The sequence below is a fragment of the Sebastes fasciatus genome, chromosome 2 (genome assembly GCF_043250625.1).
Source record: "Sebastes fasciatus isolate fSebFas1 chromosome 2, fSebFas1.pri, whole genome shotgun sequence".
Taxonomy (NCBI): domain Eukaryota; kingdom Metazoa; phylum Chordata; class Actinopteri; order Perciformes; family Sebastidae; genus Sebastes; species Sebastes fasciatus.
The window spans coordinates 17,446,042-17,473,434 of NC_133796.1; the positions used below are offsets into that span (position 1 = coordinate 17,446,042).

General features: G+C 38.8%; 3 protein-coding genes across 6 annotated transcripts; 2 read left to right on the forward strand and 1 right to left on the reverse strand.

The window, feature by feature from the left end:
• The first annotated feature begins 1,474 nt into the window (after window positions 1-1,474).
• ddias (DNA damage-induced apoptosis suppressor) lies at window positions 1,475-7,663 on the forward strand. Its single transcript, XM_074612281.1, has 5 exons — window positions 1,475-1,698; window positions 2,467-2,628; window positions 4,087-4,186; window positions 4,491-4,804; window positions 5,385-7,663. Exons 1-5 carry the CDS (start codon window positions 1,577-1,579, stop codon window positions 7,171-7,173), a joined length of 2,487 nt encoding a protein of 828 aa, XP_074468382.1. The 5' UTR covers window positions 1,475-1,576; the 3' UTR covers window positions 7,174-7,663.
• A 6,033-nt stretch (window positions 7,664-13,696) lies between these two features.
• On the forward strand, window positions 13,697-18,816 carry LOC141753551 (uncharacterized). The gene is made up of 3 exons (XM_074612280.1): window positions 13,697-13,829; window positions 15,295-15,416; window positions 15,532-18,816. Exons 1-3 carry the CDS (start codon window positions 13,824-13,826, stop codon window positions 18,293-18,295), a joined length of 2,892 nt encoding a protein of 963 aa, XP_074468381.1. The 5' UTR covers window positions 13,697-13,823; the 3' UTR covers window positions 18,296-18,816.
• A 3,175-nt stretch (window positions 18,817-21,991) lies between these two features.
• Window positions 21,992-27,189, reverse strand: LOC141753583 (uncharacterized). 4 transcript variants are annotated; one of them, XM_074612283.1, is made up of 7 exons: window positions 27,066-27,189; window positions 25,390-25,512; window positions 25,087-25,200; window positions 24,623-24,679; window positions 24,127-24,285; window positions 22,921-23,034; window positions 21,992-22,758 (listed from the first exon to the last, which is right to left on the reverse strand). In XM_074612283.1, the coding sequence occupies exons 2-7, from the start codon at window positions 25,510-25,512 to the stop codon at window positions 22,711-22,713; spliced, it is 615 nt and encodes a 204-aa protein (XP_074468384.1). In that variant the 5' UTR covers window positions 27,066-27,189; the 3' UTR covers window positions 21,992-22,710. The 4 variants fall into 4 exon arrangements, with proteins under 4 accessions (XP_074468384.1, XP_074468386.1, XP_074468387.1 ...); XM_074612285.1 differs by having other exon boundaries at window positions 25,468-25,512; window positions 27,066-27,179; XM_074612286.1 differs by lacking the exon at window positions 27,066-27,189 and adding an exon at window positions 26,297-27,015 and having other exon boundaries at window positions 25,468-25,512.
• Window positions 27,190-27,393: the final 204 nt, after the last annotated feature.

Here is a 27,393-nt window from a genome sequence, read left to right on the forward strand (position 1 = left end):
ACCTGCAGTAGGCAGACAGCCAGCCTCGCCTGCTCATGGTAATCTGCTAAAACATATGAACTCAGTAACCCTTAGAACAAAAATTTAGGACCAAAAAAAAGTTTCAGACACGTTCACTAGGGCTTAAGATCTGACTGTGCATTTATAGCAACAATTCAGTGTACTTTTAGTGCTGCATATCAACTCACTTAGGAAAAGAACATTTGGAAATAGTTTGTGATAAAGCAAGAATCACAGACTATATATCTATTTGCCAGATTATGATATTTCACTTAAACAGATTTTCAACTGAGACTGTGAGCACTGTGTATAAAACATATAGTCAGATCCTTTTAACACTGAGACAATCATTGAAATGTCAAACAGGCATTAAACCTGCAGTTGGCAGAATGTTTTTAGCATCATTGGGCAAAAATTCCATAATAACATTTCATAATATTGTAATTCAAGTGATAACTAAACTTCTGCAACTCCTAATGGCTCTGTTTTCAGGCTTTATAAAATCTAGCCCATAACGGGAGACTTTGGCCAATCACAGGTAATTTCAGAGAGAGAGCGTTCCTATTGGCTGTTCATTCAGTGGAGGCAGCTGTAAATCGCTCACAAACTCCGATCAAACGGTCAAACTAGGCAGCACTGATCAAATATGAATTAGCATTCTGTTACTGTAATGTTTATTTCTCACTTCAAATTACTTTCAGAAACATCTTGTAGTGTAACTGTTTAGCTGTACAATGATAAAGTTTGCTCCGGCTGGTGGGCGGTGCTTGGCATTTCTTCAACTGATCTCCCATACAAACTTCACAAACTTTCTCATTTTACAGCTAAACAGCACACTACAAGAAGTTTCTGAAAACATTTGAGGCAAGAAATAGGCATTACAATAACAGAATATTGATTCATATTTGATCAGCGCTGCCTAGTTTGACTGATCAGAGTTTGCGAGTGATTGACAGCTGCTCAGAGACGGCAAAGCTCCAGATCAGCTCTAATTGGTGGTTTTCCTCCGGTCTGTGAAATCTTGCAGATGCCATTAGGAGCACCGGAGGACACAGAGTGGATTACCTTTCAGATTACCTGTCTCATGCACTACTGGAGGAGATCAGAGAAGATAAACAGATACCTGTCAGGATATAGTGTTTTATAAAAAAAAGGTATATATAAAAATATCCTTCTGTTACATTGGTATTTCACTGAAGCGTAATGTACATTTCAGACACAAAAAACAGTAAAATAAATAGAAATAGATCCACAAAGACATTGCCAGGTTCTTATCTTGTTTCCACATTTGTCTGTTCTTTATAAGTAAGAGGAATACTCATCAATATAAAAGTCTTTTTTTTATTTTTATTAAATTTATTTCTGTGTTAAAATTCCTCCAGATTTAGCAGAGAATTAATTGTTTTCACTGCCCATGTTGTGTTTCACATCCAGTCCAGTAGGTGGCGATAATGCACCTCCATGCTGGCTCTCCAACAGACAGTAAACCAAAACAAGAAGAAGAAGAAGAAGTTCGCTTGTTGCTAGCTGTAGCTGAGAGCCTCAGAGTAACTTACTCTCCTAACAGACTCTCTTAATGTCTGTAAGAAGAGCTCTGGTGGATTGTGTTGTGTTGTCTGTGCAAGATGCCTGTGTGTTTTATCCGTGCTGTAAAGGCTGCTTCTCAAGGATCCATGTTGAACAGCAGGACACGACGAGGTAAAAACACACAAACGACCCATGATTAGACTGATTTATTAGAGTTGTGAAGGAGAAACAGTGTTTTCAAAACTTTACTGTGACTAATTAGTCTTTAAAAGTTGTCAGAGTTAACTAAAAATAAATACTGGTACACTATTGTGTCTCACACAAGTTCATTTAGAGGTAGCTACCCTACGAAAGGCTGCATCTGAATGAGCTTAATGAGCTTAATGAGCTTAATAAATCAATATAATAAAACACAGCTGTAGTAAAACACATCCTCAAAGGAGAAGTTATAATTGTTGCAACATTATAGTGTGTTATAAACCATTTACTAATGTTTTTATACTGCTTAGAAACACTAAATAAGGGGTAAAGTAAAGTGTGATCAATTTAAATAGCCTAATATTTCATTTAATAAAGTAGATAAAATGTTTTTCTGTGCAAATAAATCACATAAATCCTGGTTTCATAAAATGCAGGTTCAACTAAAATTAATTGAAATGCATTTTGAGTCTCAAAGGATTAAAAAAAGGCAACACAAATCATAGCTCCTGGCTACTTACACATCTGTCATTAGCTAAAAATGTTTATGAACATCTGGAATTGGTGATACTATTGACTGTACAAAAGTGAAGCCAAAATATCCCGGCTACGGGAGCTTCCCTGTTGACATTTTGGAGCCAGAAAAAACATAAAATGAATTGATTGATACAATGCAAATGAACTATAAGTCACTCAAACATGGACACAGTTTCACCTGTCTTTTCTGTCCATCCACCACAGATGCAGATGCTCAAAGTGTGGTTACAGCTGTCTGAGGGACCAGGTTGAGTACAGATATCGTCTGTCACTGAGGGTGGCCCGGGACAGATGCATATTTGGAGTAACAGTATTTGGAGCCTGCTTGAACCCATTCTTTGGCATTCATGCAAATGGTTTACAGAGGTGAGCACGGCAAATTATCTTTCAAGCTACTGAAAATGTCTGCAATTATTGCTCTGTCCATCAGTATGCAACATCCACATAAAGTATGAACATCTTGTTTTGGGTAGGATTGAATTTGACTCCAAGTTGTAGCATATCAACACACATCACACACAACCAAAATGCTTTCATACTTTGCAAGCCATTTAAAGGGACCTTAAACTTACTTTGTATAGCTTCACATAATACTCTGTGTTGAACACTTAGACTGCATATTAAATATCATATATATATATATATATATATATATATATTTAAGTCTCCTCAGTTACTATCTGACATTGTTTTTTGTACAAGTCTCTGTGTGGATTTCTCACCTGACACTTCCTGGTCCACATGCAGCATTACTCCTTGGTGGTAGTATACTGTTTGTTGCAATGGTTCCACTGGAAAAGGTTAAAGGGTAACTTCGGTATTTTTCAACCTGGACCCTATTTTCCGATTCTTGTTTTTTGTTTAATTGACAAATAGGTACAACAATTTCTGAAATGCTGTAGACGGCGGCTGCTCACGGGCTGCAATAGGGTGCTATTGGTGCAAGCTGGCACCGTAATTACATTGCCGCTTTTCACTTGCCCTCGAAGCTCGTTTCGCAGCTGCCGGTTACAGCGTTATCCCTCAATACTGGACCAATTTCAAAAATTGTTGTCCCCATTTGTCACTGAAACACAAAAACAAGATTGGGAAAATAGCGGCCAGGTTGAAAAATACCAAAGTTACCCTTACAGCGGGGAAGGGCTGTCCTTGACCAAAAAATTCTTAGTTGACTTACATTCATACGATTTTGTTGACTAATCGATTTGTTGATTTAATCAACAGATCTGTAAAACTGAGTTTTTCCACAAAGAATCACACAAAAGCACCATTTTAAGTCTTGTGTTTACCAGAAATGTGCTCATAAGTGTTTTACAAATAAGTCATTCAGCATGAAAAAAGCATAAACTAATTGACTAAAGAAGTCTTAGTTGATTAAGACCAAAATGACCGATTTGTCGACTAAGAGGGGACAGCCCTAAAGCGAGGGAGGTAAGCCACTCTTGGCACATCTTGTGTCGTAGTTTGTAGACGGTGGCCTAAACGACACTATTATTAGTATTAAATATCTGGCATTTACAGTGTGAAACAGAACCTCCGTCTTTTTTACCTGAAGGTTAATGTTTTAATTTAGAAAAGGGTATTGACCTACTATGATGTTAGTGGACGTTTTTGTGTCAGGTAAGGTGACGTAACTGTGCTATAAAACACTGTGGTAAACCCTGTGTTGGTCAGAGGGAATACACAAGTTAGTTTTATTTTATCACTGTTTAGTGTGGCACATTGAAAAAGCTCATCTTGTTATGAGTGTCCTCTCTCTTTGCCAGTTAAGTGATGAGTGTGTATTTTACAGTGTGTATCTCTGTTGTGTCTGTAATATTGTAGGTTGGTGGAGAACTTGGATGGAGCATCAAACAGATCCACATTGTTGGGGAAGGCTGTCGAGGACTGTTTCATTGGCAGACATTTCATCTTTGGTATAAAGGTACAGTTGCGATTGGTATTGCTCTACTTGGCTGATATTAGTTATTAGTTACAAATCTAATAACTAATATCAGCCAAGTAGAGAAATACACACCAACATCGCCATCCCTACAGCCGTGCTGCTAGTATGGCTAAAAACAAATCTAAGGGTCTAAAATGTTGATATCAGTGGCCTCAAAAACCAAGTTTTGGTTTGGCTATAATCATACATATTTGAACAACATGTCCAAATTGTGTACTTAATTGAATTTCATTTGTCTTCAGGCTGCTTGCTCTCAACGCTGGTCTTTTCTGTGTCCTTTTAGGTAACCGAAACAGAAAGTGGGCCTTGGTTAGGAGGGTCTGGCGCGAATGGCTCCAGCAGTAAAGAAGCAGTCCACTTTATTGCCAGTCAGATGATTCTCCCCAAAGCTACAGGCCTGGGAGGCTGCACAGTGGTCAGTTATTATCGGATCCTTCTTCAGAAAGCTGCAGAATATGAGCTGGGATCCACTGATTGCAGCAAAACCTTCAGACCGCCAGCAACAACCCTGCTGCTGATTCCTCGCCACTTTCCAGCCAGCAGCTTCAATAATGCCACACTTTCTGTCTCAGGTCTTCTTTCCCAGTCACTGCAAAGGTAATGACATTAAGAAGCTACTGATAGCAGAATCTGAATCTCTGAGTTACTATTGTTGTTTACAAACTAGAGAACTGAGGGATCATTTTTGTTGAGTTTTTACTTAATATTTGAAGCAAACTGTCAACATTTATGCTGACATATAAAACTATAACACAAACAGGTTTTTGTTTGTTTTAAATGTAAGAAAAAATCAAGGCACTGAAATTGCAGAGAATAAACTTGAGGGTCTTTATTTTCTGAGTTATATTAAATATTGTCTGTACTGACACCATGTTTATATTCTGTACCACTCTTTTGAAACGTTTTTAAGTCTGCTTTTGATCTTCTGTGTGTACTGTAAAAACAAGGCTAGTTTTACATGCTTTTATCTTTATACTTCACATGTGCCTTTCATTTTTTTCTTGCATTTCAGCTAACACGTTACGGCATTTCATTTGTTTTACGGCAATTTCACTACATCATTTATTAATGCACAAGCAGAGATTTTCAGTGTAAATCTCCTGTGTCAGGTGGTGTGACCGGATGAATTGTTCACTTTTGTGACATTTCTTGACAGTTGCTTTTGTTTTCATCCTAGTTCACAAGACAGCGCCATTACTCCCACCCCACCATGGCAACAGTCACTCGGACTAATTACATCTTCAGCAGAACAGGAGGAAGGCCGAAGTATCCAGGATAGTGGAGATGAGAACAGCAGACAGACAGACGACAACAAAACACCACCACATGCACAGAGAGGCTACCTGGAGAAGCATAAAGTCACAGAGGAGAGAGCGCTGTCACCTCTTCTTTCCTTAGAGTGCAGTACTTCCAGTAGTCCATCATTTGCCAAATACCCACGCTCATCTATTGGGAAAGCTCTTGGAAACATGCCCACCATAAACACTTGGTTCAGTCCCCCCCCAGCTGGCCACAACAGCTCCAAGGCGAAGGGGTTTTCTAACACAACATTTTTGTCCAGCTCCTTGGCTTGGGAAGATTTGCCTTTCTCTGAGAGTCTTACAGAGTTTTTGTGTGAGGAAAACAACGATTTTGATATTGTTGGTGAAACAGAGCCACTACTAAATGTGCAAAATCAGAAAGAAACAGCAAGAAACAACCTGGAAATCAGTTCACAAGACAAGAACGTATCACATAAATCAACTTCTGTTTGTCAAAGTAACAGGCAGATAACAGACAGCCACTCACAGATATTACTGGATATCGCCAATACACCTGGACCGAATGGAGGTGACAGCCAGGTATATAAGAACCCTGTTGGATGTGCAAACAAGAGTCAAGCCAGAAACATTTGTTCCCATGAGTGTAATCAGGAGGACGAAAAAGCCAGTTCTCTGTCTTTTGAAAATGAAGAAGAAGAGCAGCTTGAAGGGGATACCTACAATTGTTCAGCAGACCTATTCAGTAGCTCACTCGTAATCGATATGAGCGCAAACAAGCTCAACACACATGCAGAAACTGTCAAACTGACGACCATGGGAGCTCATTCACTGCTTTCCAAACCAGACAAACCGCACCGGAGGAGTGAAATGAATACACAATCAACGCCACACAAACAGAAACTGAAAAGTAAAAGATGCGTCAACAGAGACAGTTTAATTCTAACAGGCACACAAGATATTGACTTCATCCCTCCCTCTCAGTCCACCCCCATTGTTAAAGTAGCTGTTGTGAAAGGCTCGCCTGCCTCCTCATACAGAAACTTGACATCAGCTGAATTCAGTTCACAACCTGACGGTCAAGATTCTTGTGCTTTTTACAGAAATCTGCCTGAATTGGACAGTAATAAAACAGCCAATAGTACCACCTCTTCTCTTTGTAAATTAAACCGTGTCAGTGCTAACCAGCTGTCCCAGTGTGGCAGAGAGTCTGCAAAAGAAAACTTGGGGTGGAGTACGACATCCAGGAGACACAGCCACAGATTTACCCCAGAAAGGAGGTTCTGGAAACCAGATAAGCATAAAAAGTTGAGTGTCCAGAGAGGGGCTCTAAACACAGGATCGACCGGAAGAGTCAGTGATTGTGATGTGACTGTCTGTGATTATGAGGACAATGAAGTAATGGTTCCTCCGACTCCTGCTGCTGAAACACGACTGAGAGTGAAGCTCAGAAGAAGAATGCTGACCGGAAACAGCAGCAGTACTTTGGGATATTCACGGGAAGGGCGTCAGGCAGATGGAGTTAATTGTAAAAGGCCTCTGTTGGATCAAACTCTCACATCATCACAGAGAGGTCCGGCACAAACAGGAAATTGTGACAGTGAGACGGTTGATGAGGGGAGTCTGGATGTATCCCATTGTAACCTCGTTGATGACGAGAACGAGGCATGTGATTGGTCTAGAGATCTATTCTCTGACTCGATCTGAGAGGCTCTGTTGCAGATGGCCTTTACAAATTGATCCAAGAATTAAAGTTTTCTTGTATGTATTTCAGCTGGTACTCCATTCTGTGCTGAAGGAGCTAAGAATAGAGCACATATATTAAATACTAAAAATAGGAGAGAGGCTGTTGACAGGCACTACAGGAGAAGCCTCTCTTGCCCTGCCTTTAGCTATATGCACTTTATCTTTAAAATGTAATAGTTTGTGGGTTCAGGCACACCCATTGCTAAAAAAGTGCATCAAATCAAGCATTCAGCCATGCAATTTCCATTGACAAACATTTGCTGTAGAATGGGTGATACTAAAGATCTCCGCACCCAACTTCATTGCCTGACCTTAAATGATCTTGTAGCTCAGTGGTTCCCAACCTTGTGGTCTCGACCCCCACTAGGGGTCGCCAAAGCTTCACAGGGGGTTGCGAAGCCTTCTTAATTTCAAAGGGTGTAAGACAACTATTAAATTGTTATCTTTAAAGTTTGGATTATTATTTAAGGTATAAACAGGGCCTACCCGTCTGTTAAGATGAGGACACACTAACCCGACATCAGAGAACTAGCAGCGACGAAGGCTGCCTGTTGCGTCGCCTCACTTCGCTTTTGTTTTGGCTGACAAGTTGCACCCAAACACACGTCAAAGACAACATCCGACGGCCCCTTAGCACAGACGTTCTGCGCCTGCGTGAGATGACATAACTCTCCACACCAGCAGGTACGGTAGTCTGCATTCGTCATTCAAAAAGAGAAACCGGAAGACTGAGGACTGCGGATATACAAGCCGTTGTTATGAAACGTACATGAACTAAAGCCTTCTGTGTTTTTCCTCTTGACTTTACTCGTTGGCTTGCTTTCCCCACATCCGTTTCTCTTCTTGTGTACTGATTCGATTAAGCTGAACAGCCAATCAGAGTGATTTCTCTCACCGACGGGCACCGCCGGCGATTCAACATGCTGAATCAGCCGAAAAAAACTCCAATACGAGGAGACTAGAGCCGACGATGCAGGACGTACAGAAAAAACTAGGCCGACGGACGCTCACCGGCGACCCCAAATTGTCCCGACGGCCGACTGTTGGCTTGGTGTGTCAGGGCCTTTAAACTTGTATCATTTCTAACAGCCAGCAGGGGGCGACTACTCTTGTTGCAAAAAGTAGTCTGATTCTATAGAAGTCTTTGAGAAAATGACCCTACTTTCTCACTTAATTTATTGCCTCTGTAAACATTGTAAACATGAGTCTTCTTCAATCCTGCATAATGTTAATGTAGTAAATTATGGTCCCATTAGAAAAGTACGCAGTTAAAAAAACAAGCGTCAGGGAGAAATAAGCACTGAATTTGTCAAAAAAGAAGCCTATTAAGTATGTATATTGTTAAAAATTCAAAAAATACATATATAATACAGACAAAGAATTGTATTAAAAGTTCCTAAAAATAACAAAAAAACTCATCTGTGATGCAATATTTAAAGGAAAATATTTGCTTTAATACACATACTTTTAGGGATTTATTTTGAAAGGAAGAATTTCCTGCACATGGATCACTTTTAAATAATTAAGGGTTTTATTTGAAACATCTCGGTAACATAAAGCTTCAGATCAGATGAACTTTCAGATGATTTTTCTTTACCTTGTCGGAGGTATTTGGACCACACCGTGTTCGATGTGCCCATGACGCATTGGTTTTTTTTCCACAATATTTTTATTATGCTTTTAAACACAAACACCGACAAAACCAACAATAAATCAGCACACATTGGTCACAATAACTAAACACCAGATTTAGATCCCTAACACACAGTATACATAGCACCTAATATACTCAAAGAGATGATTTTACACAATCACATATGTATTTGAAAAATCAAAGCATCTATGTATGTATATAAATAGGGATAAGGAGGCGCTCAGTCCGTTACAATTTATCGCAATCGACACTGATGCAACAAAACATTTTAAGAAAAATAAGAAAACAAAACAAAATAAATAAGTCAACAAATAAATATCTCGCCCTACGACCCAAAAATGGCCCTTTGGCAAATTTTCAATATTGCAATCTATCAGACCCTTTAGTTCAAGTTTTTCACCAACATATTTAAAAAAGGATATCCAAGTCTTAAAGAAATCACCCATTTTACATTTAAATCTGTATGTTAGATATTCCACATGACGCATTGTTAACTCTGTTCTAAAGACTTTCTGCTGCTGCATCCTCTGTGTCATTGCTGCATTTTACTCATTACCCTGTCTGTTCTTTGTTGGTTCTACAACCTTGAATGCTATTAAAGCAAAGTGACCGTAAAAGGATATTTGTTTGATTTGAACCATTGAATTTAAAATATTAAAATACTTGCCAGACATTTTTTTCTTGTGTTTCAGTATTTATCAATAGAAAGTAGAGACAGACAAGAGATACTGGTAGTGGAACATATGTCCCCAGCTGGAGTTGAACTCGAGATGTTCCACTTTCAATATACGGTATGCACTCCAAGGCCAACAAGATGCTCTGTCACTTTTGAATGCTGTCCTGCTGCTACTGTGTCTGTGTTTCTGCAGGGGTGTTAATGTAGGGATGAGTGTGCACAGTGTCATGCCAAAGAGCTCAGAATAGCAGACACCAAATATCATGACTACAATGTTCTGGATGTGTGAGTAAAAGACAGCGTGAGATGAAGATGATGTTACATGTAAAAATGGAACAAGAACTTAACAGCTGGAGCTTTATATTGTATGAGTTGCAGAAGCAGGGTTTGTATGTAGTCAGCTAGGTACGGGGTGTCTATGTGGATGTGTGCAGCATCCTATTTGGTTGATCTTTTTTATTTGAAGTGCCATGTGCACATTTTTAGCATTTGAACTCTTGAGCTTGGAGAACTCCTGAGGTACACATGAATCTTGTCATGAACATTTAACTGTGGGCTTGGAGCCTGAAAGCCAGTCGAATTCAGTCAAGTAAAGGCTTTTAGGACTTGTGCTTTAGCCATTAAAAACACTGTAGAATGCATTTCCATGAAATTTTGGTGAACGATGAAGCTTAATGATTTTGAGAATCCCCCTGACTTTTCCTCTTGTGCTACCAGCAGGTTGACATTTGTAGTTCAGAGTGAAATATCCCTTCAACGTTTGCTTGCAAAGCCATGTAATTTGGTGTAGACATTCATGGTCTTTGTGAACTTCGTTGAGCCCTGACGATTCACATAACGCCATCAGTAGGTCAAAATTTCAATTTGTCCAGTACTTTGATCTAAGAGTTTGATTTTCTTTACAATGAGCACCCAGTGGGCAACTCCAGGGCCTGAAAAGTGAAGCCAAAACTGAAGTTCATTAAACTTGAATTATTTCTAATAGCCAGCAGGGGGCGACTCCTCTGGTTGCAACAAGAAGTCTGATTGTATAGAAGTCTATGAGAAAATGACCCTACTTCTCACTTAATTTATTACCTCAGTAATCATTGTAAACATGAGTTAATGGTCTCAATCGCTAGTTTCAAGTCTTCTTCAACACAGCATGATGTTCATTTAGTAAATTATGGTCGCATTTAGAGTCAAATAAACCATAAAGCAGGGTATGCTTTCGGTGTGTTTAGTGTGTTTTCATTTCATGAACGTTGATTATAACATTTTTGGTCGCCTAAAATGTCTAATTCAGCGTTTGGTTGTACTCGGCTCCACCCTCTCGTTTCACTTTTGGTTGCAAATAACCAAGATGGCGACGGCCAAAATGCTGATCTCGAGGCTTCAAAACGGCAGTCCACAAACCAATGGGTGACGTCACGGTTTCTACGTCCACTTCTTATACTGCATACAGTCTGTGTCCAGTCTGTAGGCCAGTCCTGTTTCTCTTCACTTTGCCAAAAAACTACAAAGTTGGGCGCTTAAACAAAAATATTTCAGTATATTTGCAAGCCATTAAGTTACACCTGTCAAGAGCACCAGTTCCTAAATATGATGCAATTGTACAAAATAAGACGCTTGTCTATGTGGTGTGCTCTTGCAGTGCTTCTGCTGGCAGGGACATGTTGAATCCACCTTACACTGTATGTGTGTTAGGACAACCCTGTGCTGTATCTTGTGCAGGAAGATAGTACAGAACGATAGCTACAGAAGTACTCAACAACTTCAGGCACAGAAGTGTGTGCGCCAGAGAATTTTGGCTTCAGTTGCTTCAGTTGCTTCAGTAATAAAAATAGTAAAGATAGCCTTGAGCGGTAGTAAATATAACCCCAAATGTCAGTTTGTGTGTTTTGAAATACAAAGTGCTGCTTGTACAAAGTGCCTATTGGGATTTTATTAGATATGAATGCAATCTGGCCTAATGGTAGTGCCAAAGGGAAATTACAGACGCATCTGAAGATGTACTTTCTTGTTTGACCTATATCTCTTGGTTGTAACAAGATGAGTGGTTGCACTGTATGCTCAACCGTAGATCAACAATGTGCTGGGTGCTCTTGGAAAGCAGATAGGATAAACAGGAGGGCAATCCAGTCACTCCAAAATAAAAGAACGAGTAACAAGGAGGAAGGAAATATTAAAAACCCTATATTGTAGTGGCAAAATCATAAAAAAGACAACATGTTTCGACCACTGTAGGTCTTCGTCAGGGCTAATAACAAACAGACAACACGGGTGTAGTAGATAATAAAAGGACGACAGGTAAAACAGGAAAAATAACTTTTTATTTATACATTATACATGGAAGATAGGTATCCATATATTGGCTTTAATATAGGTTGTGAAAAAAACAGGGAACTTGTTCTTATAACTTGGGTATTTTTGCATCTATTTGAACTACCTTTGTATCTTATCACTAATTCGGGAACCTTGTCGGAACTAAATCATCACTTACTGTACTCTTACTAAGAATATAGTAATCTAAAATGGGATTGACACACAAAGTTCAAATTGTCTTTTAGCCTTTACATGATTTATAGATACAGTCCCAGAACGTGATGTGTTTCCAGAAGTTGCAGCTGTGTGTGTGCGTGCCCTAGTTAGACCCTCTGTCCTTAGCGCGCAGCGAGCACAGTACGTGAGCTATGTCACCCAGCACCCAGTGAATGGAATCACTCAAAGCCATTTGGCGAACACACATGGTACTAGTTTGTGTGTGTCATTGTTGCTTAAGTTATAGCATCATTTCTTTCATTATGTATTATTGTATTGAGTTTTGTTTTTTACTCAAGATTATTTATTTTTTTTGTATGTTTTGCCTTTATTTGACAGTCACAAAGAAGACAGAGACACAGTGGAGAGAGAGATGGGAGCAACATGCATTAAAGGTCCACCAGCTGGAATCGAACCATGGACGCTGTAATTACGTGATTTTAAACACCTTAACCACCCAGGTACACACTACACATTCAAATACTGAAAGCACTATACTGTAGTAGATACTAGTACAATGATAACACTGTAACGTGGCATCTATAGCTATGGTCAGTATAAAACAAAATACTGGTATTCAATTGTATTTCTGTATTAAACAATTGAATTTCTCTCATAAATTAATTAATTTTACAGTAAACCTATAACTCTTTCCATCTGTTGTGTCAGTGATTTTGAAAGGATAGCACACCTAAAAAAATACCGTCTTTAAGGTATCTGCTATATATTTTTATGTATACATTTCGCTAAAATTATATACATATTTGTGATATACATATTTTATACATATATTTATTTGGCACTGATATTAGTTGTGTAATATTATTAACTTGTAGTTAGTGCTCATTTCAAATGATGATCAATATGTGATAGTCTGTGCTGCAGTAGTATTTCCATTGCATAGTTGCCAGGGAAAATGTCCTACTGACCAATGGACAGCTAGACGTGTGGGGGTAACATTAGAGTGCTGCAGAGATTAAGAGCCGTGACAAGCACATGGTGTGGAAGGGTGGAGAAATGGCTCAGTATGGAGTTGTCAACATTGCGTCAGCCGGGGGGCGGCTCATAGTCCTTGCCCCTCGAGAAGCTTCACTTTGTAGAATTAAAGCACATAGATATGTTACAGATTTGTTCTTCAGTGCATCAGCGATGGCTTTTGTGTAACTCGCAGTGGCAAACTCTGGTGGAGACTCAAAGTTGACAAATTAAGCCAAATTAAAACTTTGATAACAGTTCTGACTCACTGCATACTATAGACCATTTTGTAGCTGACCTCTGACCTCCCTGAGGAGAAAGACAAAAAAGGGAGCTCCCTAAGAGAATGAATTCATTATTCTTTATAAGTATAAATGCCAGGCACTGTCCTGTACTCATTTCTTTCATAATGACAACTTTGAATTTACTGCATATTTGTGTATTTTTAAAAAAAATCTTCCCTGATACCATCTTCTTGTGATGTGAACAGAAATATTGTTTCTGTTTGCTACAGTTCTGTGGTGTTGGGTTGGTTCTCTGTGGGCTGGTCTCAGTCCCACTCCATAACAGGCCATGGAGATTGTGACGCTAGACGCCGGCACTCCTTATAAGCACCTGTTCCTCCACGTCACGCCGAGCTCCACATATGAAAAGCGTGTGATTGTTTTCCGAATGGGACAGTGTGCGTAGATAGTAGACTGGGACTATATAGCCTCCTTAGAGGTTCATTTCTCCATTCAACTGAAAGCAAGACCTGGTAGGACACTGCACACCACAGGACATAACATGGAGGTAAGAGAATATTCATTTATAGATAATGTGCATGTTCAAACAGTCTGTATTACTGTAATGACTCTGACTTTCACTGTTAGAAAATTAAAATAATCAAGTTTGCTCATCATTGGTGTCGTAGCTTTATGTTGTAATACGTTATGTAAGCTGATTGTAAACATTGCATATTGAAAGTATACATTTATTGTCTCGTTGATGTGCTTATTAAACTACATAGTAGTTATAGAAAACTAGTAAACCTTGAAAATGAATGTCTCTCAATGATTTGAACAGTTTGTAGCATAAAAGAGAGGACTTTTTGTGCTTGTACACTCCTAGATAACGGAAAGAAGATGTGGGCCAGTTATGCTCATTTGGCAGAAAGATGGACATAAGGTTTTAATCAATTGTAGCATACATTAGGGGCTTGCAAAGTCTAAACCCTTGCTTAAACTTTGAATGGCAAGCAGTGGTTAAGACAGAGACTGTAAAGCAATCAGAGAAAGCACTAATATCTGTTCTGAGCTTTTTCAGTGCCATCCTTCTGTTTAATCTTTTCATCTAAGCAGCAATCTCTTACAAAAAAGTAGTATACTTCAAGTTTATTTTATGAAGTGTACTTATGTACTAGTAGTATACTTGTAAGTGTACTAATTCAATACTTCTTGGGACTAAATTGGCCCACTTTTTAGTTTATAAAAGTATACTTTTAAGTGTACTTTAAGTATAACAGTAAACTTTGAGTACACAACTAGTTTACATCTAAGTTGTATTTTGTACTGCAACTATACTATGAACTATACTACAAGTGAAAAGGTTTAATAGTTATATACTGTACTTGTAGCCCACTTTTTAGTTTATGAAAGTACACTTTAAAGAACTCTGTTTTAATAGTTTTTATACTGCAATTATACTTATATATATTTGTAGCACATTTTTTAGTTTATGAAAGTACTCTTTGTATACTTAAACTTATACTTAGCCAATGATTTATGTATTACACAAAGAGACTTGCTTTTGCTATTTGACTTGATGTTTTGTGATGATAAAAAAATAAATAAATTTTTCTCACATGCCTCCACGGTGAACGGATAATCCGAAAACGGTGAAAATTGTTGACAAATTGAAGTAAATTCATATTTAAAAAAAAACATTTGTTTACAACTCTCACACACTTTAATAGGCTACTCTATCAAAAAGTAAGCACAAGCCAAATATACCTTTCTGTAGGCCTATAAGTCAAGAATACTTAATTATAGTTTTCTTAAGTATATCTCAATCAAAAGATTAAGTGCAAGTATAAATCAAGTATACTTAGACTTTTCTGTATGCATATAAGTATACTTAAGTATATCTCTGCTAAATACATAAATAATAAACTTAAAGTATACTCTCTTATAAGTATACTAATAGCACACTTGAATAAACTTCTGTTTGGTAAAGGATAACCACTATTGACTGAACTCTGTACTCTCTCTGTGCCCAGGAAGCTAGTAGCCATGCAGCATCACTGTTGGAAAGTCTGAACCTCCAGAGAGAGCGAGCTCAGTTCTGTGACTGTGTGGTCAGACAGAGACAGAATCCGGGTCAACTCCACCCTGCACACAAGTGAGCAGCATAAACACACCAACAAGTACATATTGGCATAATTGCATTGCATGTCTTACACGATATTCTTGGTTTCATGCAGCATTACATATCAGGTTGCTCTTTGCTCCCCCAGGTGTGTCCTGGCAGCTTCTAGTCCAGTGTTGGCGTCTATCTTGTCCTCTACTGGTGCCCTGGTGGAACTGCAGGCTCAATGCCTATCTGACGCTGTACTGGCACTTCTTTTGGATTACATTTACACAGGGGCTTTGCCATGCACTCGCAGCCAGCACCAATATTACAATCTACTCACTGCCGCCAGCTACCTGCAGATGGATGAACTGCAGGAGGCTCTGAGGGCTTGGCAACAGACTGAGGCAAAAGCTGCAGATAATACGAAGGCTTCCGTTGGAGCTGAGAATCAGCCATATGAAGACGTTAACAATACGTATAGTACAACTGTGAACAATTTTAGTAAGTATCTGCCATTATCACTGGAGAGAGAGGATCGTCAATATTCAGCCAATGTGGACCCACGTGATGACATAGATCCATGTGGAACTAACAGTAAAAATGGTACAAACCGCTGTAGCAGAAAAGGTGGGAGCACTTTAAGCAATCTGACGCCTCAGGATTTGATTCAAAATATCCCTTGCACCAGTGAAGTGCACAGGGTATCTGGAGTGGATAAAGAGGAGCAAAAGGATCAGTTTCATTCAGCTCATTCAGCTGGCACAGAGGAGGAGCCTGAGAAGACAGTTGAGGACATGAGGAGCTCATTTTTAATTTGCACTGCTGTGATGCAAGAAGAAGAGACGAGCAGCGCAAAGAAGAAGCTGTGTTTAACCGTGAAAAGTAAAGCAGAGGAGAAGCAATCTAACAGGAAAGAGAAGGACATGACTCAGATCCGTTGCTCTCCCCTTCTTCGCCTCTCGACCTCCCAGCTTAAGGACAATGTTTCGCCCTCACAGGGCTCCTCCTCATCATCTTCCTCAACACCACATCCGTGCTGTGGGGCAGTGCCTGTCATCCGCCACAGCAGTGGAGCAGCTATGCTCCAGCTGGCAGACGTGCCGCCAATGCCTCCTCCTTACCAACCAGTATCCCAGGCCTCAGTCAGCTCCAGCAGGGCCCCTGTCTCACGATCAGGAAGCACAGACAGTGACAGCATTGTTGAAAGTATTACCACTAGACACAAAAAGCATAATGGGGAACAGAATCAGGATTACGGAAACAATAAAGATCATAATGGGACACAGAGTTGGGATTCAGATCAATCCGACATCGTAAAACAGGATTACAACAGCAGCAATAAAGATCATTTGATAGGACAGAATGATGAACATATTAGCAATGGTTTATCCCACATTACAGATCATAATGATCGCCATGCTCATTGTGATTCATTTCAGAATATGAATCACACAAAACATCCTAAGGATGATTCAGTGCCAAAGAATAAGGATTGCCGCCATTTCGCCAAAGGATTGCAGAATAAAACTGATCAGAGTTTTGATGATTTCCCCTCCAAACATCAGCGACTGGACTGTTCTGATTGCCACAATGTCTGGACGGCAACTGCAGCAGAAGAGCAGTCCCTTTGCTCACAAGATCTGAGAGCTGTAGTACCACTTCCTGTACAGGACTCAGACGCAGGAAGTGACTCGCACTGTGAAGATCTGTGTTCTGAGGGAGAAGCAAAAGAGGAACACATTCACTCAAGGTGTCCAGCTGAAACCGACAGACAGGACAGTACCTATGAACCCAAGATTGATTGGTACCCAAACTTGCATAGAGCTGAGACAGGCACAAAAGATGCTGCCTCCAGCCAGCATGAACATAACTCAGACAACAGAGACACAGCTATGACAGACAAAAGACACAGTGTTGATCTTTGTCGACCTGTCTCCACCACACCAGAATCACGTTTGGATGGAGACACTGCTGATCTCTTTGGCTTTGAACGCCGCACATCTGTGGAACATGAAAAGATGTCAGAGCCACACTTAACTTTTACAATGCCTGCGGATCACAATATGTCTGACCCTACGTATAGTGTTGTGGGGCCGTCATACCGTGGACATCTTCAATATCACTGCCTACCACGGGAAGAAACACACTTATCACACGGATACTCTCGTTGCAAACACTCCCATCCTAGCCACCCAGAACATTCAGACCAGTCCAGTGATGATGAAGAGATTGGTACCTTTGCCAATTCAGGTTACAGTCCTCTGAGACAGCACTTTACAGGGACTACAGACCAGGTTGTACTGCTGGACATTAGTGCCAAACCTGCTGAGTTGCTAGTTGCTAATGCATTCGGCCAGAAGGAAACCTTTCCAAATGGGTTTGGGAATAGAGAGCAATGGAATGAAGCAACATGTGTAGCAGGGGTTGACACTAAATATTGGGTTGGAGAAACAAATGTTAAAGAAAGAAGATCTGTTGGTAAAGACCAAAGCAGGCCAGGAGCTGAGGTTATACATAAAGCCGGGGTTGTGGAGGGGGTTTCCAACCCTAAAGACGGTGAGAACCAGACCACTACCTTGACAATCTGTTCACCCCGCAGTGTGCCAGATTCTGTACAAGCCTCCTTGTCATCTACCTTGTCCGTCTGCATACCTTCTACCCTGTCAGCCAGTATGCCAACAAATATATCAGCTCACCTGTTAAACCCTGTTCACCACCCTTTCCAGTGCTCTCTGTGCGACCGCTCCTTCAGCCAGCGAGGCTCTCTGAATAGACATGTGCGGAGCCACCTTGGCGTACGGCCCTTCCCCTGCCCCCGCTGTCCTATGACCTTTTCACGTCAGTACCGTGTCACAGAGCACATGCGTGTTCACCAGCGCTGTGTCCTCGGGAGTGACTTTCCAAGGTACCCTGCTTCTTCAATTTGAGACGAGGAGAGGCCTCAAAAGTTGAAATTGCTTGTCCTGTCATTGAATGATGGTATTATTCAAATGTTTTGTTTGGTTTTCATTAGTTCAGAATTATGAGAATTTTCTTTCATATTTTGCAAATACATGGAACACAATTAGATAGACAAATGAGATGAAGTTCTGAGATTAATTTCAGACTTCATGGATATCTTTGCCCTCCAGAGGCTAAAGCTGGGGACACACCAAGCCGACATCAAAGAACTAGCGAGGCCTCACGTCGCCTTTGTCTTGGCCAAAAAGTTGCACTCGAACACACCACAAAGACTACAGCCGACGGCCAGTTACCAAGTACGTTCTACGCCTGCGTGAGAATAAAATAACTCTCCCTACCAGCAGGTCACGATAGTCTGTATTCATCATTCAAAAAGGGAAACCGGAAGACCAAGGACAGCGGATATACAAGCCGTTGTTATGATATATACATAAAAATAAAACAGTGTATGCCGACCTTTTTCACACCGCTCGCACTCACCACTTAGCTTTATTTCAGATGGCCTTGTCATTGTGAAAATATCTGTGTATTGGAATGATCAGATGAGATGAAGATGAAAAATGAGAAGAGCCTTCTGTGTTTTTCCTCTTGATTTTTCTCGTTGGCTTGATTTCCTAACGTCCGTTTCTCTTCTCGTGCACTGATTCGATTAAGCTGAACAGCCAATCAGAGTGATTTCTGTTACTGACGGGCACCGCCGCCGATTCAACATGATGAATCAGCCGAAAAACCTCAGACAAGGGCCATCACAGGCCGACTAGAGCTGACGGTGCGAGACAGACTGAAAAAAAATAGGCCAACGGACGCTCACCGACGGCCCCAAACTGTCCAACGGCCGACCGTCAGTTTGGTGTGTCGGGGCCTTAACAATGGGATTTAACACTATCAGTGTTAAATCCCATTGTGCTATGAAAATTGGCCACTACAAATAATGACTAAAAGGGGAAAGAGACAAAAATAAATAAATGATTTAAAGCACTTATAATCAGTATTTTGCCGTTAACCACATGAAATCACAGATGATTATCACCCGATGCTTCTCTCAGATCTAAAGAGATTTGAATTGTCTTTTCAGCTCTAAAAGTATGCTACCTGCCCAGCACTAATCAACAGACAAAGTTAGCTGCTAGCTTATGACCATAGTGGATCATTTAGCAGCTACAGAGTCATTTCCCTCTGAGAATGAATGAATGGCTTGAGTTTAAATTTTTACAATAACAATGTATCAAATGACAATGTGAAAACAATGGGACAATGTGAAAGGGGTCTCTCGTAGTGATGAACCTACAGAAAAATATCACTTGAATCTGCAGCTGCCCTTGACTTTACGGAGCCTTATAGTGAGTTTCACCTTATTTTTTAGCTGTCCGGCAACTTTACTGTTTTGGTTCACTATTCCCGCTCTCATACTGTTGCTTTTGGTTACAGCTGGCAGCTGTTTTGAATGAAAAAGCTCCATAACCCCACTGCACATCACCAGCCCCAAACAGCAGACAAAGTTAGAAAATAGTTGGTGAACATAGTGGAGCATTTAGCAGCTGAAGAGCCAGATATTTCCCATGAGTTGGTACAGACCAAAAACAGAGCTCAAAGAGCGTGAATATTGGACTCACAATTGCCTGCTGATGACACGTCAATTTTGTGTTCCGTTGGTTTAAGTTGCTCCTTATCTGCTGGATGTGTAAATAGGCAAATGTTTGCTAACAAGTTCAATTAAATTTGTTTTTATATAGCATCACATTATAACAGAAGTTATCTCAAGACGCTTTTTATATAGAGCAGGTCTAGATTGTACTCTCTGTACTATACTGTAAGTTAGCCATACAGTATAGAAAAATAAAAGGTGATGATATATGAACGTTGTATTCGTATACGTTGTATATGCTTTTTTTTTTTGCGGCCCTCGAGTGACCAAAAAAACTGTTAAAAATGATGCATTTCTGATTGTTGATTATCCTCTCCTCTTTTACTATAGACTGCAGCAGAAGAGGTAATAATGCTGTTTTTTTTCTACCTTTGCATGTTTTCTCAATGCTATCTTTTTTTAAATCTCCATTCCATTCAGATCTGAAGAGTGTGTGTATTCAATCGGCACCACATTGTAATTAATCATGAGGTTTTCTTTGGCAGACAGTCTATAGACGATTCATTATTACTTACTCCTGTATTGCATGTAAAACAATTGTCTCATGTGTCATTAATGTGACTCAAGTTCAAACTCTCTCTTAATTTTCATTACTTTATTTATGCATGTCATTTTTTCCTTTGTTCATGGGATGCTATTTAGTGTGTAATCTATCAGATATTCAAATTAAAGATTAATTACAATTGCTCATCATATTGTCTGATTTGTGTATATGATTTGAATATGTTTGGTTTTGCAAAAAAGAAGCTACGAACCCGATTTGAATCCACTGCAACACAATGAACTTTATATGTGTTTGCATGTATGTTTGATATGTTATTCATCTTCTTACTCAAAGTGTAAATGTTAAATATTGAACTTTCTGATGTTATGACTGTTAAATAACTGTTCCTATACTCCCAACCCTTGTGTGCACACTTTTAAGACAGACCTATTCTAAGCTGAAGCTAACCTAAATGCTTTTTGCAAATGTATGGTGACAGTTACACAGAAAGGGTACAGACATGTCATGATTTGAGTAATATCACCTGTTCATATCACAAAATGCATTAGTGATATGTCTCACATGCTGTCCTCAGTAAGTGAGTACAGTACGTTGGGTGTCATAGTGTTTGTACTTAATGGTGCTGCTGCTGAAACATGAGCTGACATGGTAAAAAAAAAAGTGTCAAGGGCAGCCAGACTTATTTTGTAAGCGACAGGAAGGTGGAAAAGGATCACATCGTTCTATGTTCAACACTTCAGATAGTAAAAACATAGAGAACAGTTTACAAGAGGTGACATGTTTATGGTTTGAGTTGTTGGCATTACATGTTCATGTTCAGATGTTCACATTCAGATTTTTGAAAAATAAACACTCTCTCTTGAATTAACATGTCTTCGGTTTCTATTTGGTAATAATGCAGTTCTATCGATGCCAACCATTAAAGGTATAATATGCAGGATAAACAAACAAAAAAACAATGTATAGATTGATACAAAAATAATCCCTCTCAATTATCACTTATGACCCAATACACACACCCTGCCCTCTGCCTGTATTTTCTCTTTTCTCCTTATTTTGCTGTGTTTCGGGACGTGTCTGGGCGTTTGCCATAACGTTTTATTTCTCTGATTCAGTGATTTGTTCTCAACGCCGCTCCCTCTCTTCATTCAATCTATAGCTCGCTCCTGAGGAGGAGGGGGGCAGCTTTGAATGCTGTGTGTTTACAATCAGCAACCGACAATGGTTATAATTCAGCATTATACCTTTAATAAATACTCACTCACTATAATAAGTAGTCGTGTCTGCGGTTTTAAAAATGAATAAGCATTAATAAAGAATAAAGGTTTCTCACTCATGTAAGCATGAGTTTGTGACTCGTCTGGAGTTGATAATAGGTAATCAATGGTTAATAATTAAGATTAAGATTTTTATAACAAACAATACGTCTGCAGTCATGTTGATTTCTGGTCCAGATGTTTTGCAACACTTTTCCAAAAGGTTAGTAGTCAGATCAATAAGACTGAGTTGCCATTTGTTTTTGTTTTTTTACATACTATTAGAATTGCTGAAAAATATTGGATGTGTGGGAAGTGATTCGGAGGTCTGGAACCAAGCTGGTCAAGCTGGTTTTACTAGTGAATTAAAGCTAAAAGCAGAAAGTGTTATGCTGGCGGAGGATAACAGCCTCTCAACCCAAAAGCTTTTCTTATTAATGGCATATAACTGATCTATCGAGCATTAGTACATGGTATATAAACCATTCACAAAACTGTTTGTTACAATTTATATTCCCTTTTGACATGGTGCCTTATCAAACATTACTTTTGATTAATTACAATGATTTTGAGAAATTAAAACAGCCCACACAAGTTTTCTTTAACTATCTCATAGGGACATTGGTCTCCCCCCGACCTTGGTCCTGTGGTGTAGTAATGCAAACATAATGTGCTGACAGGTGCTAGACTGCAGAGTAAGTAGCAGTTAATTGCCTACATAGTGGGGAAAGTTCAACGCCATCATCCTGTTGAGTCTGGTGGGAAATGTTCAAATGAGGGAAATATAGTGCTCATATGCTGGTGGAAGTATCACAGAAACACCATGGCAATGTATATACTTACATACATATGATCTGTTTTGCATTGTATACAACAGCCCAAATATGCTAGTGAGAAGTCAGTAAGTAATAAGTCTTTTTATGCTTCATATTTCTTCTTTCCACTCAATTCACTCAGACCTTCCTCTTGTGCTCGTCATTCAACTGGTGTTTCAGCCGGCGTAGTAGTCATCACTACAATGGCCTAAAGAGAAGAGAAAGAGAACTTTAATGCTTGACTTAACTGGTCCTTACTCATGCTGCAATTTTGTTTAAGCTTAGCAAATATTGTGAGACATTCTCTTAGCGAGTGAGACATGCACAGCTCTCAGCACAGTCATTTAATGTGTGTGGAAGTCATTTTTACCTGGCTCTTTGTGGAACGCAGGGCAGCCACTGCCAGACATGACATTACAATGAAAATAATTGCACCCACAACACTATAGATGAAGAAGAGCAGCTCCACAGCGAATATCATAGCCTGGACAAACACGTACACACATGACAAACACATAAAAAACACACATGATATCCATGCTGTGGACCAAATTGAAATGTATTACACCTTAAGATGGTTATAAGTTTTTGGCCATAGGTATGGAGACCCATGCAGAGTGCTCATTATTAAGCTCAATATGATATATATTTTTTTATTTCTGCTTCTTTATTTCAGTTCCTTTCTTAATTTAATTTTAGCAATTCTTATTTATAACATTTTTGTTTTTATTTAATAACGCCACTTTTAATCACAATCAAAGTCTTTGTCTGTCAAGACAAACAGGGCAGAGCCAGTTATATAACTGCTTCCGCCTAAGACTGTGAAGATATTTTGTATCTGAAAAAGAGCATTAACTTGAATTGCCACTTACTTGTAAATGTCCTAATAAATTACACCTGAGGGAGCTACAGTGTGCAGACCTTTATTTATGTTTTCATTGCTGTTTTCTATCGGTCCACCTGCCCTCAATGGTTTTGGTTGTGTGCGACCACTTTACATTGCTTGAAAATTGGTATCTTGAAATAAAACAATCATTTGAAAATTCATATTATTTTTAATTTCTTTTATGTTTTATTTATTTAAATAATATTGGACACTTTGGATCTCCGTTAATACTGATGCAATTGAATAAATAATTGAGATACAGATGTGATGCCAAATCTGGATATAATTAGGGTATGTTTTTACAAAGTGAAGAAAATAATTGAAGCAAATAGTAAATATGTGTAATGGGGGTAACAACAAGTTGAACTGCTGTAGACGTGTGCTTTTTAAATATATCTCTTTGATATACTAAGTGCTATGACACAAAAATAAATCTAATATTTAAAATGTATTGTGTTATGTTTGTCAGTCTTCAAGAGTCCTAAATGCTGAAAAGCTTACCATTTGAGGGTGAAGTTTTAATTTGATATCAAGATACACGAACAGTGTGTTGTTTGTAAGATGGTTCAATATCATATAATAAAGCCTTTATTCAACAAAGAAATGTAAAAGCTAAAACTTGCTTTAGATTTGTGATCAATATAATAATGAAATAAATAACAAATAAAAAAATAAAAATATAATATTCACCTCAGATGACCATTTCAGTTCAGGGATCTCTGTCGTATTTTCTTCAATAAATTCATAGTCTCTGTAGGAGCTGCGGTGAGCCAAGTTGGGCACCATGTGCAAAATTGTCCAACATGACCCCAGAATGGTCACAATACTCAGAGCCAATGATATGGTTACCTACATGTAGACACCAACAGAGAAAGATGAAGGAGAAAGAGACAGAAACTTAAAATGATTGCTAATAGTTCATACAGCATGAGGACAACATGGAGAGCCCTGCAAATGGTCATACATCAATGAATTCAATTATGTTTAATCGGTCAATAACAAGAAAGAACACCATATCAGACACAAATTATTGTTCCATGCATTATTGTATTATATGTTATCTCAAAACATGACTGGAGGGGATCTTTCATATATTTTTTTATGTGCAGGCCTCTCTTGGTCCTCTAAATTGATAGATCTTGGAAAACTTGCTAGTATTGCTTCAAATTAAGACAATGGAGCTTACTGTTTTCTTGGTGGTGTTGTACTCTGTCAGAATATACAGAATCCCACATACGATGAACTACAGAGAGGAGGAAACAAGCTGTTTTATTACATATCGGATACCACACTGCTGCATTGGATTGTAATTAGTTAACAAGATAACAAAAACACAGCCTATTGTTGGGGTCGTGTTTTGATGGTAACCCACAATTTGCGAAAACTGCCCGCCGACCTATCCTGACCTTAACCATTCGAGGTCACCTTAACCATCTCGCGAGTGTTTTGCAAATTGTGAGGTACTATCTAGACACAATTTATTGTTGGGGCTTAACTACTGAAGTGAGTTCAAATTACTATGAGCCCATGATCAAATCCTGTACAAATTTTGAATATTGGTGGTTTCTTGGGTTTGTAATATGGCTGTTTTGTAAATAAATTAATCCATTAGCAGTTATGATTCACTGAAGAATCTCTCTCTCTACCAACCATGATTCCCAAAATGAAGCCAGGTGGGATGACACTCCATGAGCTTCCAAAATTGTACTCTGGCAGGATCGCGGTAATGAGGAAGAAAGACGAGCCTAAGATCAGCACGATGATCTAAGAGAAAATCAAAAACAACTTTAGGTAAGACCACTTAACCTCTGTTTTATTTTAATCTTTATTTTCTGTAAAAATAGAAGCATAAGTTGTGACTCTCAAATATGTGACCTTGGAAAATACTGTGGTACATCATAATCAATGAGTATTTGATGAACAGTCATTTGAGAATTGGTGTGTGTGTCTCACGCCAATGATCTTGGGTTGCCACTTAATGAAGCGGTGTAAAGGTTTGCTGCCCCCCACTGTGGTGTATTGAAGACTTGCATTATTTCCACCTGGTTCATTCGCAGAGTAGAGCTCAGCAGACATCTTATGGACAAACAAGTCACAGGACACAAATAGATTCAACATATGAATTTGTTACACTAACCAGGGGACGGCAATCTTTTTGATATGAAGTGCCATTTTAAAATGTTCTTGTTAATCAGTGTGTCATAGCAACATTAAGGTTAACATTAACTTTAACTATGACACCACATGAATATTTTAATCACTAACAGATCTGTAATTTTAATTGGCATTAAAAAACATAATGAAAAAAGGTCATAGTATAATAGGCTATAAAGGATGGCAGAAAAAATTTCAGAAATAAAATCATAATATAGGATGCCATTAAAAAAAATGTCATTGTAGAGTGTGCCATAAAATGTCATAAAAATGTCAAAAATAAGGTCATAATATAGGATGCCTTGAAAACATGACATAAAATCTGCATAGTATTGCATGCCATGAAAAATTTGACAAAAATCTAAATCATTAAAAATGTATGTCATGAAAAAGTCAAAAATACTGTGACTTTTTTATGACATACTATACATACGTCATAAAAAAGGCACAGTATAGTATGTCTCAAAAAATGTCATTAAAAAGTCATATTATAGTATGGCATAAAAGATATCATAGTATAGTATGTCATAAAAATGTAATAGTATAGTATGCTATTAAAAAAAATCATCAAAAAAAGTCATAGTATGTCATAAAAATGTCATTATAAATTGATAGTACAGTATGTCATAAAAAAATCATAAAAATGTCACATACTATTTTATGTCACAAAAATTGACATCTTGATTCTACCATTTGATTCTGGTACCTATTCATGCTTTCAGAAAATGCTTTTCATGCAGATGACTGATACTTCCTTCCGTTTGTGCAGTGATTGCATTCAGTTGTATCACAGATGTATTTTGTAAAGCTACCCTTTCTGTGTGGGCGTTACAACATGAAACCTAAAATGTAGATGAAAGTGCAATAAATCCAAGAATTAACTGATGAAAAGTACTTTTCACAAATCGATAAGCAGAACTTAATGTTTCAGCTTTGACAGCAGGCCAATGGCTGTGTCTCATGGGATATGTAAATATGTGTCACGTTTAACTTTAAAATAACTAAATAAATAACAAGGGGTTAAAATGTAACTCCCCAGTAAAGCTGTAGATACCCATTTATCTTGGAACAAGTACAAAATACCTCCAGAAATATAGTTTAAGCTTGTCAAAAACACCAACGGATGAGAGTTACAGATGTAGACAGTGCAAAACAAGCTGTCTTAACAGGAAAATGGTTGGGATTTAAGCAGTTTGCCTATGTGGGCTATACCTCCAACATGTCGTACTAATCCTGATGTTGACATCAAGCAAAGCTGGTAATCATGTACCGAGTAAACACCGCACATTTGTCTCGAAGGATATACGTTTTTCCTTCACTCCACTGACGTTACAGAGATTAAAAAGTTTGTGCATTTGAACTGACTTATTACATAATAAGGTAACGAGGACAAGAGTTTTATTTAACTGTTAAGCGTCAAATCTCAAACAAACTTGTTACAAACAAAATAATTGAGAACAAAAGGAGAGCCAGACCTTGTATAGTCCTGTGGTCCGTGCTGTACTTCAGTGTTGGCTCTTGTAAAGACTCACATCACGTGCACATCTGGAGCAGCGTAAAGGGGGATTGGTGAACGGTCGAGGCAAAGGGGAGGAGAATGAGCTCAGTGTGTGAGTGTGTGTGTTGTGGGGGTAGATCCGTTCACAGGGGGCTATGAGGGGTCACAGCTGAAATGGAGAAGTAGAAGGAATGTGTTGAAATAGTTTAAGAGAGATAAAAAGGGAAGAGAGACAAGGTTTCCTGTTTTTTCCAAATCTGACACAGCTGTGTGCTATTATGTTGCTCCATCTATGAAACAGAATT